Source organism: Kogia breviceps, chromosome 11, assembly GCF_026419965.1.
Source record: "Kogia breviceps isolate mKogBre1 chromosome 11, mKogBre1 haplotype 1, whole genome shotgun sequence".
Classification (NCBI taxonomy): Eukaryota; Metazoa; Chordata; class Mammalia; order Artiodactyla; family Physeteridae; genus Kogia; species Kogia breviceps.
In genome coordinates this window covers 24,582,501-24,604,835 of record NC_081320.1, presented here as the reverse complement: position 1 = coordinate 24,604,835, position 22,335 = coordinate 24,582,501, and the positions used below count along the sequence as shown (strand labels likewise).

The following is a 22,335-nucleotide window of genomic DNA, read 5'->3' as shown; positions in this document are numbered from 1 at the left end:
TACAAAAGAAAAAAATGATGGCCTCATTTCACTTATGAATGAGAATGCAAAAAATAAAATACCAGGTGAACTAATACAACAATGTACTAAAAGATATAATTTATCCCAGCAATAAAGGAAGATTTTCCAGAGACTGCATCGATGCTATTCATTACAGTAAAGCCTAAAGGAGAAAAAACATGCATCTCTTTCAATAGATGCAGAAAAAGCCTTTAATGTTGTACAACATCTGCTTAAGATTTTATAATAAAAAAAAAACTTAGCAAACTAGGAATAGAAAAAAGAAGTTCCTTAAATTGGTACCCTAAAACCGACATCAAACATTTTTCTCAATGGAGAAAATTTAGGCAAGTTTCTTTTAAGATTGGGAAGGAGACAAAAATGTACTACTGGGACTTCCCTGCTGGTACAGCGGTAAAGAATCCACCCTGCAGTGCAGGGAACGTGGGTTCCAGCCCTGTTAGGGGAATAAGCTCCCACATGCTACAGGGCAACTAAACCTGCGTGCCACAACTACTGAGCCTGCATGCCTCAACTAGAGAGCCCGCTTGCTGCAAACTACAGAGCCCACACGTTCTGGAGTCCATGTGCCACACTAGAGAAAGGAAAACCCACATGCCACAACTAGAGAGAAGCCCGTGCACCACAACTAGAGAAGAGCCCACATGCCACAGCAAAGAGCCTGAGTGAGGCAGCAAAGATCCCGTGTGCCACAACTAAGACCTGACACAGCCAAAAATAAAAGTAAATAAGTAAATAATTTTTTTTAAAGTGTACTATTACTGCTACTGTATAGAAGTTCCTAATCAATGTGGTAAGAGAAGAAAACAAAAAGTTTTAGCAATTGAGGGGAAAAATAAAACAAATTATTTATTTAAAAATATGGTAATCTATGTAGAAAAAAACAACAGAATAAACAACCTACTGCAATTAATAATAGAATTGAGCAAGTTTATCAGAAGTAAGATCAACATACACAAATTGCTAACTTCTCTACACCAGTGCTTCCCAGCAAGGAGTGATTTTGCCTCTCAGGTAGGATTGATAAATTGGACAAATAACAGTTAAAAGGATACCCAGTTTAATTTGAATTTTAGATAAGAAATAAATAATTAAACATATCCCATACAATAATTGGGACAAAATATTGGGTTCAGTGTTTTATGTGGGTATCCCACACCCACAGGACTTTTGGCAGTGTCTGAAGACATTTTCAGACATTGAAGGGAAGGGCTGCTATGGGCATCTGATGGTGTAAGACAGGAATGATGCTAACATCCTACAACGCACAGGACAGCCCTCACAACAAAGCCCCAAAGCCCTCACATCCAGCCCCAAATCTTAACAGTGCTGAGGCCAAGAATCCCTGTAATAATCAAAAAGAAAATATGATAAAAATCAAGGATTGTGCACAAGTATAAACTGTCTGGGTATTAACTTAAAGAATTCACAAAACCTCTATAAAGAAAACTTTGAACTCTGAGAAAAGCAGAAAAGATTATAATACACATAATCTTGTAACGTTCTTGTAAACATTCGAAAGGTCAATTCTACCTCGCAAATCAGTAATTTCTTTGCAACTCTAACCAAAGTTTAAGCCAATTTTTTTTCAGAGATATGATAAGCTTATTCTAAAATTTACATGGAGGAATAAAGGGCCAACCATGAATAGCACAAATCTGAAAAAGAAAAGAGGGGAGACTTGCCCTGCTAGATATTAAGGCACACTAGAAAGTCGTGATAATAGAAACAGTCTGTTAGTGGTTCAAGAGCAAATGAAAACAGTCAATGGGGCAGAAAGAAGTACTCAGAAACAGACCCTTGGGAACTTAATATATTTCAGAAGAGGGGTCACAAATCAGTGGGAAAGGGCAGACTCACTAATAACATGAAGAAAAAAAAAACTGTACTCTACCTGATATTACAGAGAAAGATGGACTCCCTAACGATTTTACATTAACTCTTTAAAATAAAAAGTAAGACTATTAATAAAATTAATATAAGACAATATTAATGGGCTAAGGGCAAGAAAGGTCAAAAGTACAAAACATAAAGCAAAAAGAATTGGTGGATTTGGTTATACCTAAAGAAAGTATTCCTAGTCAACAAAGGATGTTGTGGACTAAATTGACAGATTAGGAGAAGATTCAATACCTGAAGCCAACAAAGGACTGATCATCTAGATTAAATAAGGGTTTCCAGCAAGTCAGAAAGAGAAAACAAAGAACCCTGGTTGAAAAATCAGCAAAGAATACAAGACAGGCAATTAACTGTAGGAAACATTAAAAAGAGATTCTCAGTCATAGTGGAGAAACGTAAATTAAAACAATCATGCGAACTCATTTTAAGCACATTAATAAGAAGTAGAAAACAGGATAATGCCAAGTGTTGTGACAATTCGCTGCTGGCGGGATTAGTGGCTGGGGGCAGACTTTCGGGAGAGTAACTTGGCAGGAGAGGGTCAAATTAAGCAAAAGCACAACCTATGCTCCATCTCTCCTGCTCCTGGGTGGGTAAATGCCCAGAGAGATAATTACAAAGATGATTAATGTGCAAGGATGCTTGTTGCAGTGATGTTTGTGTAGCTGGAGCTGAGTCAATCCACATGTCCGTCACTGGAAGTACAGGTGGGAAAACAGAGTGCATGCACACAGTGGTATATTTATGCAATAACTGGAAGTGAAGAATCAGATGTGCCCAATAGCAGCATCCATGAGTCTTTAAAAAAAAAAAAAGGCAAAAAGCAATTTTTAGCCAATAGCATTTTTGTAAATTAAAAAAGCATTAACAGAGGAAAGGATAAAGAAGATGTGGTACATAATACAATGGAATATTACTCACATATAAAAAGGAACGAAATTGGGTCATTTGTAGAGACGTGATTGGACCTAGAGACTGTCATACAGAGTGAAGTAAGTCAGAAAGAGAAGAATAAATATCATATATTTAGGCATATATGTGGAATCCAGAAAAATGGTTGCAAAACAGAAATAGAGACACACACGTACAGAGCAAACATATACCAAGGGGGGAAAAGGTGGGGGGGGTGGGATGAATTGGGAGATTGGGATTGACATATACACTACTGATACTATGTATAAAATAGATAACTATTGAGAACCTACTGTATAGTTCAGGGAACTCTACTCAGTGCTCTGTGATGACCTAAATGGGAAGGAAATCCAAAAGATAGGGGATGTATGTATACGTATAACTGATTCACTGTACAGTAGAAATTAACACAACGTTGTAAAGCAACTATACTCCAATAAAAATTAATTTTAAAAAAAGCATGCACACAAGACACACAAATAAGCTGCACATCAATATAATAACATGGTTGTCACTTGTGAGTGGAGAATGGACAAGAGGATAAAAGGCAATAAGAAAATAAGAAAGCAAGAAACCTCCTTGCAAAGACTAGAAAATGCCTTGAACTGAGGAGGGGCAGGGTGTGAGTAATCTAGCCTTCTGCCCCTGGTGCCCCCAAAACATGAAAACAAAGCAACAAAGAAGGGAGTGAAAGGTACACAGGTTGGCAGAGGCTGGATAAGCTATTAACAAGCTGGAAGCAACCTGGGTGCAGGAAATAGATTTCCCAGTGGTGAGGAACCCTACAGAGGAGGTGGGAGTTGGGTAGGGAGAAGCCTGTGGGAAACCCATGAGTACGGGTGGCCCAGAGGCTTTCAGGGTCTCCGAGTGCAGAAACCTAAGAAAACTCCCTTCTGAGCATCTTGTCCAGTATTATAATCTATGGGGAATTAAGGGTCTATGTCCACCCAAGAGCCCCATTGGGAAAAGGGAGAGCTCTTCTCCGAGGCTCTGTGATGGAGAAGCAGCGACCTAAAGAGGGCGGTGCTACCAAAGTTGCCTTGAGCAGCTGCGCAGCTGAAGCTGGCAGGCCCAGCAGAGTGGCCTGCTCCAGAGCCCCACAGGGGTGCCCAAGTCACAGAGGTGGGAAAACCTGAGGGAGAACTGCTGAGGAATGGGGCTAAGGCCCCATACTGTTTTGTAACATACTTTCAGCATACTGTCAACATTTTCTATGATACCAGATATCCTTCAGTAACACTGTGATGGTCTTACAGGGTACATGCCCCTCACTTATTATTTAGCTCCAGGTCCCACCCTCCCCTGCTCTGCTCTGCCTCACAGGTAGGGTCAGCCAATGGGAGACACTGCAGAAAACTAGAGGGTGGGAGGGAGAAGCCAGGGTATTTCTAACCACTTCCCACGCCAGCACTGTGGTTCCAGCTTTCGGAATCCAGCCCAGCCGTTGGGATAGAAGTGGGGTTTTTTGATGTTGCTAATCTCTGGGTTGCTCCTCTATACTGTGCAACTTCTCAGCTCTCCTATAACCTGCATAACCAAGTCCCTGTGTTAAAATCTGTTCAAAATAACTGGAGTAGATTGTCTTCCTGACCGGACCCTGGTACAAGGTAGGCAGACCCACAGAGTTCCCCTATTTTGTTATTTTAAGTAATACAGTCACCAGTACCCTTAAAGCTAAATCTTGATCTCCAACTATGTGTACTTCCTCTGCACAAATTTCTAGAAAATTACACAAAACATGGGTATTGACTATTTTTTGGTGGATATTGCCTATTTCCCTCCTAAATAATTATACCTTGCATTTCCACCAATAGTATATGAGAATGTTCCTATAATCTCACCAATTTGAAGTCAGAAAAATAGGGTCTAATTTAACTTTCTTTTCCTTTACCACTAGCTAGGTTGAATTTTGTGTTCTGGCTATCTCTAGCATTCTGTTAGCCTTGATCTGCCTCCCCCTTCAGTTATTGTCAAACAGGGCCATGTCAAAGTCAGTGGGTATCACCAGGAACTTCTGAGAAGTTTATTTCCTAGGTTTGTATTCTGCTTATTACGGAGAGGGTTTGAAAGACTGTAAGGATAGGACAGAGGCAAGTGCTTTTTAGATGTTCGTGTAAGTAAGGGCTTTATATCCTGAGTGTGAATCACATATGCCTAAACAGAAACTACCCAGAATCCCTGAGGGTTCTGCTACATCTCAGCCAAACTGTTTAAACAGTAGACTGCTGGGCCAACCATGGTTCTTCAGTGGTGCTTGAAATCTAGGGGCTCAAAGATGGCCTAGGAAAAGTCATCTACCTTCCCGTTCCATTGGGACTGTGTTTCTGGAGTGAGAAATATCTGGGGTCAAGGCCAAGATTTAGCTACATGCCTGTCAAGCACATATAGTCAAAATCAAAACACTCATCAACTACTCAGATGGGCCAGGAAGTACTAATATGCTCGAAAGATGACTGCACTCTTGAAAAATGCTCATAAATCACACACTGAATATTTTGAAAAATGTTAAAATTTATTAATAGTTAACATCACACAGTTAATTCAACTAGTTCTTTATTGTACATGACAACATCTTCACTAGACTGAGGGCTCAAGGATTTGAGATGATCTGCTATTGAGCACATCCCAGTCAAAGACTGAGAGTCAATGTATTTACATGGGCAAAGCAGCGTCAGCAAGGAACTGTCACCTAACTGTGGGAACACAAACATTCAAATTGCATTTTCCAGCTTTCCTTTTTGGAAACCAATGACACATCTTAAATAGCCACACACACAGCTCTACCTTTTAAAAATGTGCAATTTCATAGATGGTGCCTAATTTTCAAGTTTAAAAGTTAAGGTTCATTTCTATTTCTTGGGCATCCTTTAATGATACACAAATCTAGACACTCTTCCAGTACAAGTTTGATAAATGTGCAAAAATTGGGTGCTATTGAGTCGTGTCTTTCCATTTTTCTGTTTTGATCCTGGTATCCTACTCAACATTGTTAAAAGGGCATCCCCTCTTTATTATGAAGTATTCAGGGTTAACGTGTGGGGGTGTGATCATTTTAGGGCAGAAGTGGGCTTTCAGATTCAGAATTAACTGCACTCTAAACAGCAGGGTAAGGAAGGTTTTATGTTTCCCCTCACCACCCCCAACCCCGCACCAAGCAGTTTGAAATAAACTCTTCTTGTAAAAACAGCTCAGCATAAGGAAGTCTGTGGACAACACCTCTTGTAGAACATTTACAAAACAAACTGAAGACGAAGTTTGCTAGGAGGGCACAAATCCACCAATAGTCTTGTCCCTGAAGTTTCGTTTGTTTGATGGTTTGTTTTGTTTTGGTTTGCTATCAACAATTAGACAATTTTTTTTAATGTCTTTGGTGGCTTCCTTTATCTTGTTAGAGAGGTTTAAAATACTAATAACTGCCCTAAGGATGAAGATTTCTAAGCAGAGTCTATTTGAAATTATTCCTGTTTCCTTTTGTTAACATCTCATGTAATATGGCTCCAGGAAAGTCCCTAGATTGAGCAGCCAGTTAGTGTAGTTTCTTCAATCCATAGCCCCAGCCTCCTTCACTCTGTCCCCAGCCACCTTCCAAGTTTCTGAGTCTGCAGGGAAAGGAGGAGCTGGCAAGGAGCTGCTTGGCCATTTGCTCACCCTAAAGAGGCTTTCCGGGCTTCCCTGGTGGCACAGTGGTTGAGAATCCGCCTGCCGATGCAGGGGACACGGGTTCGTGCCCCGGTCCGGGAAGATCCCACATGCCGCGGAGCGGCTGGGCCCGTGAGCCATGGCCGCTGAGCCTGCGCGTCCGGAGCCCGTGCTCCGCAACGGGAGAGGCCACTAAAGAGGCTTTCCTTCTTTTCCTGCAGATGAATGAGGTATTTCTAGTAACCAATCAGTATCTTCATCTTCCATCCTTTAACTACACTGATCTACTAATGAGACCCTGTGTATTTACAGACATAACAAATTAACATATAAATACGTTACAGACAACCTATCGTTGCGTACAGTGTCAAAATGAAGGAGCAGATGTACTTCATGAACTAAATAAATTTCAAACATAAATTAAAACAAAAATACAGTGTTTCCACTTCTGCAGGAAAAAATTTTTAAACAGACCAAAAAGTCTTCCCTCCCCCAAAGGTCCACTGCTTATGGATGACTTGTGAACCCACAAGGAGATGTGACAACAAGCCCACTCACAGGACTCTTGGCTTTGGTTTTGCTTGCTCAGACTCAGGATGCTTTGATTCCAGGAACAGCATCCACTGGAAGCCACTAGGCAAACGCTTAAAGATGAGGTTGAAGAGGGGCTGCCACATGGCCATCCATGGGTTTCCCCTCCATTGCCGCTCCTCCTCCCTGCCTATGGGAGAATCAGGCTCAAGTCAGTGGAGACCTCCCAGATCTCTGAGAGGAGAAATAGCATCAACTTCCATGCTGGGGGATGCTCTCCACATAGAAATGTCATGTTCAGGCTCCAAGGTGAAGCAACCATATTTTTTCATTAGTGTCCCCACCCTGTAGGATTATACAGGGACATGGAATTTGGCCAGAGGGATTACTAAAGGTTAAATTTTTTTTTTCAAGTTTTAAGAGAACCAATGGTAATGGTTGTGACAAGTGTGAACAAATCCTTACTTCAAATTGTATTTATCTCAGGAGGGCTAAGCCTTGGGTACCAAACTCTACAGTGAGTAGACAGAGACAAAACCCAGTCCAATAAGTTCCTCTCTGCCAAGGAAAAGCCAAGGGGTCTGTCTCTGACACAAGGGGATCAACTTATAATTTAAAGCAGGAAAGAGGGGAAACCAGAGGAAGTCCTTCCAATTTCAGGGCTCTACCGCTGTCCAGCCTCTCGGATGCGGCAGGCCACAGCAGTGATGAGAGCCGCCCCCTTCCCGCTGCCATCCTCCGACTCCAGGAAGGACACATCACATTTTGGAGCCAAGTCCTTCACCGTCTCATGCATGACTTTGGCAAAGCTGGAAAAGTTGGGAAGAAGACAGAAAAAATACCTTAGTCACAATTGATTTGTGTCCTCAGAGATGGGACCCTAAGAAGTGATGCTGGAAAACCAGGAATAATTGAGATGGGAAAGAGGATGACAGCTACCATGTATTAAACACTATGTATTGTGTTTCAGAAAACTGAAGCTTGGAGAGACTAACAACATGCCCAAATTCTATGTCACAGTGGGCAAGTAGGAAGCTAAGATTCAACTCTAGAACAAAAGTCTGAGATTCTGGCAAGCTGTGTTCTTAAAACTAAGCAGAGAAGTTCAACAGTCGTGGATGCCACAAGCATACCTTGCAGAAGTGTATATATAACCTGTTCATCAACTCTGGAGGAAAGGACAAAGCACCACATGTGTGATATTCTATTTTCCAGAGGTATTAACTCACATCAGACTCATACCTAACCCAAAATGTCATTAAAGGCAAAAGGAGCAGACTTAGGAGGGTGTGTTGAGAGATGACAGAAATCACAGATTCTTCCTGATATGGGACTAGAGAAAGACACCGTTCGTCATCATCTCCCCACCATAGCAGGGACAAGTTGCTCCTCCCCATCTGCAGAGCTGAGAACAGAGGCTCCTAACACCAAGCCCCAGTGCTGGTGGTTGGACTTCTGTCCTCCTTCCGACCCTCACTTGGGACTGAGGTTCCTATTTTCACAATGACACTGATCATGAACAAGAGAAACATGGAACTTCTCAAGGTCCAGTCTTTTCACTAACTGTGTAGACTCTGGGCAAGTTTCTCAGCTCCCTGAAACAATCATGGTGACAGCAGGTGACAATTCAATCGAAGAGTCTCTCCATCCTACCTTATGTCCAGGCAAGGGGCACAGCTCTATTCTTTTAACTTTTAGTTGAAGAGCTTCTAGGGGAGAGGGACTGAGCCACGTCCTAATTTTAAAACAATTTATTCAACATAAGCAAGTGAGGGAAGAAAGGAGAAGAGAAATAGTGATGAGAGGAGAAAAGGGAGAAGAGATGGAGAAAGACAGGAAAAAGAGTAAAAAGAAAAGGGAACTCAGTACTTCCATACCACGGGTGAGGGTGGAAAACTTCTTCTACAGAGGGCCAGACGATAGGTATTTTGAGCTCTGTAGGTCATATGGTCTGCTGTTATAGCCAAAAGCAGCCATAGACAACACATATACAAGTGGGCATGGCTGTATTCCAGGAAAACTTTAGTTACAAAAACACTTGTGGTTATAATCTGCCAACCCCTACCCTAGACTGTAGAAAAAAATCTTGATCCAGAGTTCCAGCATACATTTACTAGAATGGTGACAAGAGCACTGCTTGTAATAGTCAAAACCTAGAAATAACCCATATATTCATCATTAGAATAAATTATAGTATAGTCACTCAAAGGTATGCTATACAGCCTTGAAAATGGATTAACTATGATTGCAGACTTCAATGTGGATGCATCTCAAAACCATAAATGTGGTGTGAGAAAAGCCAGTCACAAAAGAAAAGATATCATATGGTAAGTTCAAAATTAAGTAAAACTAAACAATGTAGATGCATACATAGATATATGGAGGGGGAAAAGAAAGCAATAGACTTAATCACCACAGCACTCACTCATGGTGGGGTGGGGGCGGTGAAGGGTGCAATTGGGAGGGGCTCACAGGAGACTTCCAAGCTGGGTGGTAAAACACAGAACTACTTCTAGTTATTAATCTTTAAACTATAATATATATATTATATACACTCTTTGGAATGTCTGATAATTTGCCATAAAATAAACAGAGAGAGAGAGAGAGAGGAAAGCAAGGGAAGAATGGTGAGAAAGAGGGAGAAAGATGGGCAGGAAGAGTGAAGATCAGGCACTCACTGAGGATGTAGCTTGTAGAGGGTCCCGTCCACGCCCACTGTCACTTTGAGGGTGTCCAGCCCACGGTTCTCTCGTATTTTGTCCACCACGGCGGCCATGCCTGCACCACAGAGCTGGGCTGCCCGCCGCGCCACCACAGTGCACACCTCCTTGACAATGATGCTGTCATCACAGGTGCTCTCGAGCCCTAAGTGGTGCAGAATGGCGCGGACCTGCAGCAGGGCCAGGCAGTCACTGGGCCAGGAGGAGACAGTGAGTGGTCAGTCACATAACTAGAGGGCCTGGTGGCCTGCCACTCCGGGGCCTGGCTCCTTCATCAGAAGTGGTTTTGGGGGACCTGGCCTTCCGAGAGCTGGGGGTAAAAGCTACTGCCCCTGAGAGGTGGTTCCATTCTCAAACTCAGTTCAGGAACTAGTGCTCGTCTCACTGGCCCTCACAGAGAGAACCCGAAGAAACATCTCCTTATGCCACTTTGCCCAGGCAAGGTAGGGCACTGCTGCTACAAAACTGACACTCAGAACAAAGGGAAATTCACTGTCCATGTATTCCACTTATTTGGAAATACTGACAGTAAAGACAGTGATGATGCTCATATGCGACAGTTTTCAGTTGCAAAGCCCTTTCCTGTCCAACCTCTCATTGTTCACAGGTCAGCAGGACAAGCATCACCCGCCAACATTAAATGCCCGTTCTATTTCTACTCCCCCACTCTGGGTGGTCTGAAATCTACTCGTGCACTATTTATGAAACAAAGATAAATAAAACTATAAGAAGAAAATAAACAGACATGCAAAGTAGAACAATATTCTATTCACTGGTGCAGATGCCCTAGGGCCCCACTCATGTACACCAACCAGTTCCTGTTTTCCTATATGCATGAGAGTAATAATGACACAGCATTAATTTTTAAAAGGCTCTGAAATTCAGTATTCTAATTTGGAGCAGACTTCTCCACCATTAGACTGGAGGAAGAAGGTTTTGCTTTAACGAGCCGCCACAAGGCATGTTTCTGCATTGCCTGACATGCCAACCTTACTCAATCCTGGTTGCCTTATTACTGCAGCCAGAAGTGAAGAAGAATCCTTTTGCCAAGCATAAGTGCTTTAGTGGGTTATATTCCTCCGTGCATTCCAATTTACATTCTATGAGCAGCTATATTTCTTTCTACCTTTGAAATTGGTCTAAAACCCAACAATACTTCTTTGCACAGGCTCATCCAGCTTACCATGATTTTTCATGAGAATATTATATATTTTCCCTTAAAATGCCAACTGTTCATAACGTACTTTAAAACACTATATATATACAAACATGTGAGCTACTAAACTGACCTTTATGTAAGCCACACCCTGATCTTACTTGAACTGTGGAAATCCCAGCTTGTCTGTCCACGAAAAGGAGGATATACAGTCCATCTTATTCCAGGCCCTAAATTCTCACCTCTCAATCTGAGACAGGAACTTGGTTTCAAAGATTCCCCGTGTCTTGAGCCGCTCTGAGATGCGGCCACGGAAGAGCAGCCCATGTTTGGTGAAATCGATGAGGATGTTACGAACAATTTCGCCCAAGTACATGCCACTGATCATTTTCTCGAACCTGCAATGCAGGTAATGTTCATGGAGGTTAAGAAGGAAGGTGATGGGATGTGCTGAGATACACCAGCTCAGTCACCCCCATTGCATTAGAAGGTAGAGGACATACAGATTCCCCTTTGTGGGAAGGAAATGCTATTTGACTCACTGGGGCAGGATTCCTGGCATCCACACATACTGACCCATAGTCTTCGGTAAAATGTGTCCTGAGGCCCAAGGGGTTTCCCTGAGATTGACCCAATTTTATGGTTTCATTTCCCTTCCAAGGCTTATTCCCAACTCCTCAAGGAGGAACGTACACCCAAACCCCACCACACTTCCAGAAGGGTAAGATGCTGTCTTAATCCCCTGTGTTGCTGAGAATTTAGCATGCTTTCTCTTCAGCCTAATCACTTATTGCTCAAGTAACTAGTGCCAGCTGGAGACCCCTGTTCTGGCCACTAGTACAAAACATGATGAGGGTCTTCTGGCTCTACCTAGTGCCTTTAAAAAGTCAATGTTCTCAGTTTCAACCAAAACCCCATCATCATTCAATCTTGTCTTACTCCAGCCTGTTTCTTTCATTAATGTTGCCTGCCTGGCCCCTGGAGGCATTTTAGCCTGTGACCTCTACTATAAACAGATATTTTGCAAAGTATATTCTGCAGAAGTATGGTCCCTGATTAATCTAGTTAGGAAACACTACATGCAACCTCTTCCTAATGGGATCCCACCATACCAGGGGCTTTGTGATGCTGGGGCTACCCCCTTGTCCAGTATGACAGTAGAGGGTGCTATATACTGGATGGATGGAGGAGAAAGAAGTTTGCTCCTATTGCTTCCTATTCCTATCTGCCTCACCCCAGCAATGCTTCTTCACCCTGATGGCAGCAGGTGGTTCAACTGTCTGTTTTTCCTCAAGTTCCAGATCTAGGTTTTAATACTCTCTCCCACCTGTTCTCCTAGTCCTCAGGGTAGGAGCTGATTGCTACATGTACTAACTACTCCTCAGCATCCCCTTTTTGTCTTTTCATCCCTCTAAAACCTGTGTGACCAGTTCCCTATATGAAATTCTCCTTGCAACATAACTGTTGTGATTTGTTTTCCCAGCTGGACTTCAAGAGCATCACAGTCCAGCAGGGGGAAAAGGACTTAACCCAGCACTTTCCAGATGTATTTGACAAGAAGCCCTTTCCAAAGAAATCTCTTCTATTAACATCTCAAGAGAATGAGTGTCCCAGGATTTGCTGTTGTGGAGGACCTGATCACTCATCACTGTTCAGCTCTGAGATGAACATACCAGGGCCTACATGCAGTTGGGTACCTACCTCTGTTTGCCAGGGTTGAGGGAAAGTTCATCCACAGCTGCATCAAATTCTGTGCGGAAGTCATCTAGGCATCCATTGTCCCCGAAGGCCCCCCACTCCATGTTGACACACATCCGGCCCTCTTCCCCTTCCACCAGCTCGACATTCCGCATCTCCTCCATGTAGCAGGCATTGCTGCCCGTGCCTGCCAATCAAGAGATATCAGTCAGGGCCTCACTCTGCACTTTCCACCCTCCCACCCTAGGCTGTGTGTCCCCACACAGGAAGGACAGCCCAAGTCCTTACCAACAATGAGGCCAACTTCACAGTGAGGGTCTTCATAGCCACAGGTCATCATAGTCCCAACTGTGTCATTCACCACAGCAACCACATCCAGGTCAAACTCCTGAGAGCAACAGCAGATCCCAATCCACAAATGAACCACAATATTCTCCCTTCAGACCCTTGCAAGGGAGATTTAAATGTATCTAAAACTTATAAGGCAGGGCTCATTTTCTCTGCTCAAATATCACCTCTTCAGAGACCTTCCCTGGTTATGCTATTTAAAAGACTGCCCTTCCCCAGCCCACTCACTCTGTCCTCACCCAACTTCATTTTCCTTCATAGCTCAAGAGCACCTGACATTAGCTCATGGGTTTGTTTATATAACAAGAGCTTTCTGCGGGCGTTCCTGAATCCCCAGTTGCCAAAAGCAGGGCTTGACACACAGTGTACACTCACCAACTGCTGAAGGACTAGGTTAACTCTCCCTTTGACCAACACAACTGCACTTAACACTTCCCCCAGCTCTGAACACACAGATCACTGCGGGCCTCACGTCACGCCTCTCCTACCTCTCGCCGGTGGATGGCTTCCTTCAGCAGTGTAACCACGTCCTCGCCCTCGCAGCCAGATGCCTTGAAGCCTTTAGTCCACTTGAGGAGGATGCTCTAAAAATCACACATGGGCAGGGATGTGGATATCAGAGAAGGGCTCCTGGGTCATTTTCTAGTTCACAACCTCACAGGTTGTGATGGTTGTGATGCCCTTTAGAAACCAATCATCTCACCCACAAATTATTCTAAACCTGTTTCACCTACTAGGAGTGCCTACTATGCAACAGGTACTGGGCTAGGCACAACCCATGTGTTACAACATTTAATCCTCACAGCACTTTTGTGAAATGTTTATAATTATCATGCCCATTTTACAGGTAACTGTATCTCTGGAGTAACTTGCCCAAGGCCTACAGCTTGGAAGAGAGGAGGACTCACCCCCAGGTCCACCAATTCCAATGGATGGGCTGATAAGCACCATACGACTGCCCCTGCCAAGGAACTAGGTTCTATACGCTTGTTTCTTTCACTGGGAAAAGCAGTTTTCCCTGTACATCATACAGAGGGGCAGGTTTGTGTCTCTAAATTTTCAAACTCTAGTACGAAGTGAACAAGTACCCTTCGCTGTGTCAAAGGGCCCTCCAGGAGCAGATAGATATATGGTGGCTTTGAAAATAGGGGACTGTTTGATACACTGTTCCCTGGTTCCCTCTTTGCTGCCACAGCCCATCAGGGAACAAGCATCAAGGACCCCCAGGCCCCCTTCCTGAGAGGTCAGAACTTATAAGTGGGCTGTGTGCTCACTATCCACCCCTTTGTATGGTTTCTCCACAACTTGCTTGGTTGTTTATACCAACCACCTTGGCATTTCATGGCCCAGGAGTTTGGTCTCACAAGTCCCGCTGTGTTCAGATCCCAGGAAATTCGGAAAAACAAAGTACAATCTCAGCAGTGGCCTGGTTTACACACCCACATCCAAACAACTACGTGCTTATCTCCACCTGATTTTCTTGTCTACAAATTAGCTTGACGTCTCTGATGAAATTTTGTATTTGGCACTTTCAAGCATACAGAATGTTCAAATTACATTATTGCAGGTGGTCCTTAATAATAAGACATGGAGAGGCCCCAACAGCTGAGGAGAACTGCCTGTGGCCACCAGCTAATCCAGGCAGCTTGAGGCCTCTGGACCTCAGCACCTGCTGTTTTTCCCATCAACAGGGTGATCGCAGCAGAGCAGAATCCAGCTTACAGACAGAACAACAGACAAAACCCGGCTTCTGCTTCATTTGTTCTTAGTTTTCACAGTTCTAGACTGAATACATGCTCCTTACAGAAATTTAGAACATACGGTATAAAGTCCAATACAATGACCTGGAATTTTACTATTCAAGCACTAACAGAAACAGTTAACATGCCTTGGGAGCCACCAGATAAATATATAAACATATATACATGTTGCTATACTTGAAAAGTAAGATAGTGTCTGTTAAAAATATTTCAGTAGGAAAAGTCTGGAAGCATATACACTGGAATGTTATGTTTTTATCTTCCTATTAATCACATTTCATATATTACTATATTATAGAGATTATACTTCTCTTAAAAATATTTTTTTAGTCTTACCACCAGTGTTCTCCCAAATCATTGAAATTTCTTGAAAAAACTAGTTGCTGATATGAGGCAGGAAATGACTCATGATTTAACTATTTCCCAACTGTTGGACAACTTGGTTTGTTTTTAATGACTGTTATAATAAGCAATGTTTCATTAAATATCACATAAATATTTATACACATTTGATAAGTCCTTTTGGTAAATTGATGCAAATGTGAAGGCTTTAAAAACCAATGCATTGACACTGAAAAGAATAATATGCTGAGACAAAGAAGTTGGAAAAGCTAAAAGCGATACCGGACTAGCTAACACTGGACAAATGTTAACAGATGTTGGGAAATACTGGATTAGGCAGGGTTTTTATTGCGGGACTTCCTAAAACCTTACCTGTGCTAGTGCACGTGGTGAATTTAACTCGCAGAAGGGACGAGTAGGAGGCATTTACAAAACTCAACTGAGCAACGTAAGGCCTGCTGTTCTAGGGACCCTGTTGGAAACGCAAGCCTTTTCCCGCCACTGGGTCAAGCCCACTGTACCTATGACTGTTCCCACCTACATGCCTTTCTCCATACTGCCAGGCCTGCCTGCCTTTCTTCCTCAGCAATTCATTCTTCTGACCAAGTATTCCTCATGCCCTCCAGGTATGTGCTCAGATTAACATCATTCTCAGGGCTTCATCATTCCACTGCTGCCACATTCCAAAGAGCAGCTCTTGCTTTTCTGAGCTTGCTTTCTCAGTCCAGTTTGTTTGTAAGCACCTATATCAGGAACCATGCCCTTTGTACCCTGGTAACTCCATCCACAGCATATGTCCACCAAGCATGGAAGCTTCTAGAACACCGATTGGGACACAGAGAAACAACTGCTTAAATAAGAGTATTCTGATATCTAACATACAAACCATCTGCCCTGAGTAAGCCTAGGCATTGCCTACTCAGCTCTCCTACACTTCAACACACCCATGTCCAGAATATGTGAGAGCACCAGCTCTTCAACAACCTGCTTCATTCATCTGAGGCAAGTTGACAGGGAATGAAAAGCAAAGGTGACACTAGAGAAACACCAGGGCAGCCAAGGGAGATGGAATGAAATGGCCTGAGCCCAAAACAGGAGCCTCAGGAGCAGCTGAGTATAATTGACAGCATGGACTCAGGTGTCAGGAAACCCGAATGAAATCATGGCTTAGCCACTCCCAAGCTATATGACCTGCAAGCTTTCTGGCATCTCCGCAGACATTGTTTTCCTTTCTGCAAAACGGGTGTAATACAAACACCTACCTTATATGGCTGCTCTAAGGGTTAAATGAGATTACGCACACAGGAAGCCTAGGAGTACCTCGCATAAAATGCTTTAAAAATGTCAGTTGTTGCTATTATTGGCATCATCATAATTATCCCAAAGATTGTTACCTGCTTGACCTCTACCAGCTCTGACTTGCTCATTCCCATCAACAAGCCCTTCCCCATGACTGGTCACTCATGCCCTTGTTTTCTTCCTCTCAGCTCCGCATTCTCCCCTGCTCGAAACTCTGGCTGGTTCAGAGTCAGTACAGTCCAAAGGAGAGCCCTCCAGGAAAGCACTATTACCTCGTCCAGGCTGTTCTGCTGGCAGGGGAATGAGAAGGTGAAACCCAGAGGCAGGGACACGCCCTTCATGCCCATGTACTCAAGGAAGTCGGCAATGCACTGGACGATGTGGTCAAAGAGCTGCAAGGAGAAATTGGGCTCTGAGAGGGGGAACCCTGGCCCGGGTGGGCTGCCCCACCAGGGTCTGAGCACCAGCTCGAGGTCTCCACCCAGGAGAAATGCCAGCTCAGGCACGCACCTAAGCAAAGGCCAGCCCAGGGCCCTAGCCCATGTAGCCCTCCCCAGGACCACGGGTGAGCAGAGAAAGCAGTGTCCTCCTAGGTGAGAAGTGGGTGTCTCCTGGGGTCCCCTCCCAGAGGTGCCACCCTGCCTCACCTCATCCCCTGTGCCATGCATGACCTCCCGCGGGATAGAGTAGATCTTGTTGTGCATCTCCACTCCACGTCGCTTCCCATTCCGCACGCGCACCAGCAGGACCCGGAAATTGGTACCCCCAAGGTCCAAGGCCAGGAAGTCACCTTTCTCTGGAAAATAAGCCCAGGAAGATGGTGCATTGGGGCTGGAGACAGTGACAGTCTAAATACCTTCCCCTAATGGGGAGCTCTCCCAGGAGGCCCTGGACAACCTCAGGGTGATGGACTGTGAGCTCCACCTAATGATAAAGAAAATAAGATCCCTGGGGCCAGAAACCTTCTGGCTCCTTAGTGGTTCTCAAATGAATTCAAGTTGTGGGGCCCCAGGAGTCACAATGAGCTCCAGAGCTCCAGAACACAGGAAAGAAATGGTGATACAGTATACTCCAAAATATCCAGACATGCCACTTGTACTAAATCAAAGGCCACCTTATAGAAGGTTCTAGAATATGGAAGGAACAACAGAGTCCAACTCTTTAAAGGAAACTGAAGGGAAATTTTTCTAGAATGAGAAAACCTTCCTTTTTAGGACAGTCACAACGCACTACGTGTGTCACACACAGTTTCCATGCAACCCTCAGGCAGCCCTAAGAGGGAGGCATTGCATTCCCCTCTACGGAAGAGAGAGATCTGGCTGTGCTCAGGGCCACACAGCCAGAAGATGGTAGAGCTGGGACCAAGTCCCAGTCTCCAGCTCTGGAACCTGTACCAGCTGTACCACACTGGCCTGGTCAATGATCATTTTTCTGAATTGGGAAAAGACCTCCATTTCTTAGATTGCAAGACCTAGAGCAGGGTTCAGCAATCTTTTTCTGTAAAGGGCTGGGCAGTAAACATTTTAGGCCTTATGAGCCATAGTCCCTGCTGCAACCATACAACTTGGCCATGGTAGCGCAAAGCAGCCATAAGCAGCATGTAGGCAAATGGGCGTGGCTGTGTACTAATAAAACTTTATTTACAGAAATAGGCAGTGGGTTAGATTTAGCTCATGGACCTCAGTTTGCCAACCCCTGGCCTTATAAGAGCTAGCCCTGGAACCAAAATTCCTGATTTGAATCCCAGCTCTGCCATTTTTCTAGCTGTGTGAAGTTGGGCAGGTTTCTTAATTTCTCTGTGCCTAGGTTTTGTGCAAAACGGAATAGCTTGTTAACAAACAAAATTAACTACTAATCTCTGTTAACAGTTAAAAATTAAATGAATTAATATGTGTAGAATGCTTAGAGAAGCATTTGACACATAGTAAGCATTCATTAAGTATTTACTATTATCACCATTCAGTTTTAGCAGAGGAATGCCTTGGTTGAGACCACTGAACACTAGAATTTCCCAGTACTATAACTGAAGAAACATGGCCAACAATCTGGCCTGAACACCCAATGCTAAGGCTAAGGGAGTCCTCCCACAGCAACTGAACCCTGTGGTGAGCTGGGTGGCAGCCCTGCCGCATACCTGTGCCATCAGGGGTGGCACACACATAGGTGGGCAGCATCTTGACGGGGGCAATGGTGTGAGTCTCCTTGCTCAGACCTCGCTCCATTTCTACCTTCATCCTCCTCTTGACCTCCAGCAGCTGCTCACGGCTCAGCTTCAGAGGCTCCAGGGTCTTCTGGCGGGCTCGGTGTTGATCGGCCAGCCGGTAGGCCACTGCTGTCACCATGGCTGCCCCCTTGCCACTGCCATCCTCAGAGCGGAGGAACCGGATGTCACAGTCAGGCACCAGGCGCCGCACGGTCTTGTGAAGACGCTTGGCAAAACTGCAGTCACAGATGTGGGGTAAGAGGTGGGTGTCCACAGTTAGAGTCAATGGTACAAATGGTCGTGGCAGTAGCTCACCACCTCAGCCCAAATGACACCCTAAACATCCTCTCCCTAACTCTTTCCCAAGTTAAGGGTCACTGTATAAAAGCTCAGATACTCAACTGCGACCACCCTGATAAAAGGAAGGGTGGCCTTCTGGGAAACCAGTGTCACCTGCATGCACTCACAGAAGACCCCCTTCCCATAGGCCACAGTTCCTTTGCCCAACTTATCAGCCTCAGGTGATTCTGACACCAACTACTATTCATGTTTCATCCTTCATTTCATTAGATGCAGCCTATGAAAGACCCAAAAAGGAAAAAGTCAAAATGCTTTTCTGGACTTTGGCCTCTCTTTGGTCCATTTCTGCCAACAATCCTAGAGGTGTCTGAACAGCTGTGTTCAGCAAGAAATTCTTATGTGGTGGCTGCTTGGAGCCATGGTCTCCAGGGCCTACTCCAAGTGTGGCCTATAGGCCACCAGCATCGCTGGGGGCTGTTAGAGATATAAGATCTCAGGCTGAACCCAGACCTTCTGAATCAGAATCTGCCTCTTAACAAGATCCCCAAGTAATTTGTGTGCACTTTAAAGTTTTTGGAGCTTTAGACTAGGAGCCTAGGGAATGGAATGGCTGAGACCTTCCATATCTACCTTCAGTTAATGAAGGCCCATTGACCTGGCTGGCACTCATATTAGGTGAAAATGATGGGATAGTAAGTGGGCACAATTGAGAGAAATCCTTCAGGTCCCAACTGAAATTTGAGTATTTCAGCACTTATGACCAAGGGATCAAAACATGGAGGGCAGAGCAGGATCAAATCAATACCCAGGTGAGCCAGAGAAGCTGGAAATAAGACGGTGCAGAAAAAAAGCCCCTAGAAGCCAGGAGAGCTCTGAGGAAAGCCCTAGTTGGCAGCCTTCAGAAATAGCCTCCACCCACCCCACGGAAAACACACTCCCAGCTCCTGCTTGCCCCACTGGGAGCTTTTATTCTACAAGAACCTCAACTCTGTGGTCCATCTCCACCACCCCACAGTGCAAAACAGGGTTCCTGTGGAGTCAGGCCTCTCAGAGGCCCCGAATGCTGGCTCACTGGGGATGCTTCTTGTAGACAGAGCCGTCCACCCCAATGGTGGAGCGCAGCCGCTCCTCGCCCTTGTTCTCCTTGATGCGCCGCAGTACAGCTGCCAGCGTAGCCGCACACAGGCTGGCTGAGCGTGTGGACACGATCTGGCAGACCCGGTGAGTGGCCACACAGTCCTCCTGTGTCGGGTCCAGGCCCAGCCGCACCAGGATCTCACGGGCCTTCCGGATGCCATCCTTCTCCCTGGGAAACAGAAACAGCGTGTGGGCAGGGGTCCACTCACTGTGGCCAGTGTGTGGGGGGGTATGTGGGCCGACAAAGAAAGCCCTCGGCTCCAGCAAACACTATGTCCCAGGGAGGGTAGACACCCACCTCACTGCTCTGTCCACCTATGGGGGGTCGGGGGGTGGAGCAGCGATTAAGGAGGAGAGGAAAGCACAAGCTGAGTTCCCCCCCACACACACACACACACAGAGAGTACTTCAGGTGCCCATTTTTCCCCCAGTGAGAACAACTAATTTTTCTCACGCACATCCTATGGGAGGACAAGGCCCTGGTCTTGGGTCTTTACGCACCAAGTTGTGTGTGTGTGAGTTGTGAGTTTGCCTTTCTCGACCACAGGAACCCAGCTGTGGAGCCCATCCTATTTTCTCTCTATTAGGCAGTCAGAGTCTATTGAACTTCACAATGGAGTCAGCACTGCTTTACCTTGCATCTAAAAACGGCGATAAAGGATTGATGCTATGAGATTAGCCCTCTTCTTAGGGGAACTAAGTGCCACACAAATATGAGTACTGTCATCCCCCCCAACTTTAACAAGTAGGTACAGTTCCTTCAAGAATTCCACTTAAAACAAAGTCATTTGAACTGTCTCACTGCTCTCTTTAGCACCAAAATCACCTCCTCTCTACCATCTGGTCCCCAAGACAAGGCCTCGTCAAGTGACAAGTGGAAAGTCTCAAGGACAGGAAACCAGGCCCAACCCTTTGGATATTGTTAACTGAAAAACAAAAACCAGGCCATCCTCACTCCCACTCCTGCCACTCTGTGAAGATGTAGGTAGGCCTCAGCCCTACCTTTTGGAAATAAATGGGTCAGTCTCACGGCCATCCAAGGACCTATTTTTCTGTTATGAAGCAGGGGTCAGGACAGAGCCCTTTTTGAAAATCACCAATGGGGAATGAAATGTCAGAGCTTCAGGAGAAGGGAAAGGAAGTAGATGAAAGTGAGTCATTAAAGGACCCACAGGGAGCCTCCAGCATTAAGCTTAGGTCCCTGGGCCAGGCAGGAGCACAAGTGCAAAAGCACAAGTCCCTGCATGGGGGCCAGCTGTCCCCAGCACCATGAGTCACTTTGGTAGTCAGCACGTTCAAAACAGACAAAAGTGGAGACTATCTGGCCAGTGACATCAAGCCACAGGCCTGCCATGTGAGGCCCAGGCCTCACACTCGGTGAGACCCTCCTGCCATCCACATTTGAAGGGTCAAGGGCCTGTGCGTCTTCCTCATTCCCCAGCCACCTGTCCACCCTCCTGGGGTCCGAGTGAACAGAGAAGGACCCGAAGCTTACCCTTCAATATCTGAAACATCTTTGGTCTCAAAGTGGCCCGTGGCGAGGAGTTCAGGGCTGAGCTTCCCCCCAAAAAGCAGCTCCTCCTTGGCCATCCTCACTAGGATAAGCCTCACCAGCTCCCCCATATACATTCCACTGATCATCTTCTCAAATCTGCAGGGAGATACACCAAAAAAATTAAGTCTCTGCTTCTACTTCCTTGTGGAAGCAACACGCACACATGTGGGGCTGATGTAGGATAAAGCACTAACTTGTGTGGCACTGACTAGGAGTGAGAGGTGTAGAGAAGTGATGGTATTTCCTTCTCTAGCAAGGAAATGCTCTTTTAAAATGAAACCTTATGTAGAACCTCAATATTTATTTACAAGAGGAAAAAAAAAGGTCAATCTGATTCAATTTGAGGCACAGGGCCAGCAACCCATCACCTCACACTGTCCCTCCCCTTGCAGGCCATTTGTGGATTTCTGAGAAAACTGTGAAAATAACCTGGGCTGGGAGGATGATGAGGCAAGAGTAGAAGGACAGGTTGGGACAGGTGAGAAGGAGTACCAAGTGTCAGGTGGTCTTGGGAATCTGGGAGTGAGACATGTTTGAAGTTTCCTAGGAGGAAGGTGACAGGATAGCTGAGATGGCAGTTGTGTAATTTATTTTTTCAACACTAGGTGACACTGTTTTCTTTACAAGATCGTCTTTCTGGCTTAGATATGTGACAGGAGAAACCAAGCCCTTACAATTCTTTCTAGCAAAAAAAAAAAGGCCCTTTCTTGGTATCTTAGAAAGGATCTATATCCTAGAGAGAGGAGGCACGCAGGGCCTTGGGGCACTAATCTATGCAGGGCTTCAGAGGAGGCCCAGAGCAGGGGTGTGGATGG

The 22,335-nt window shown here is 45.0% G+C and overlaps 1 protein-coding gene across 3 annotated transcripts in view; it reads right to left on the bottom strand.

Annotated features, from left to right (window-relative positions):
- Positions 1-22,335, bottom strand: part of HK2 (hexokinase 2) — a 67,970-nt gene that overhangs the window by 3,275 nt on the left and 42,360 nt on the right. Inside the window, exons 8-18 of one of the 3 annotated variants that reach the window (XM_059079617.2) lie at positions 21,461-21,616; positions 19,901-20,134; positions 18,460-18,764; positions 16,973-17,121; positions 16,598-16,717; positions 13,413-13,508; positions 12,865-12,964; positions 12,580-12,763; positions 11,121-11,276; positions 9,681-9,914; positions 5,324-7,811 (exon numbers count right to left, since the gene is read on the bottom strand). In XM_059079617.2, the coding sequence (XP_058935600.1) occupies positions 7,667-7,811; positions 9,681-9,914; positions 11,121-11,276; positions 12,580-12,763; positions 12,865-12,964; positions 13,413-13,508; positions 16,598-16,717; positions 16,973-17,121; positions 18,460-18,764; positions 19,901-20,134; positions 21,461-21,616 (1,879 nt within the window). In that variant the 3' untranslated portion in view covers positions 5,324-7,666. Of the gene's footprint in view, positions 1-5,323; positions 7,812-9,680; positions 9,915-11,120; positions 11,277-12,579; positions 12,764-12,864; positions 12,965-13,412; positions 13,509-16,597; positions 16,718-16,972; positions 17,122-18,459; positions 18,765-19,900; positions 20,135-21,460; positions 21,617-22,335 lie in introns of those variants that run through there. The other 2 variants (XM_067007375.1, XM_067007376.1) reach the window with 2 other exon arrangements.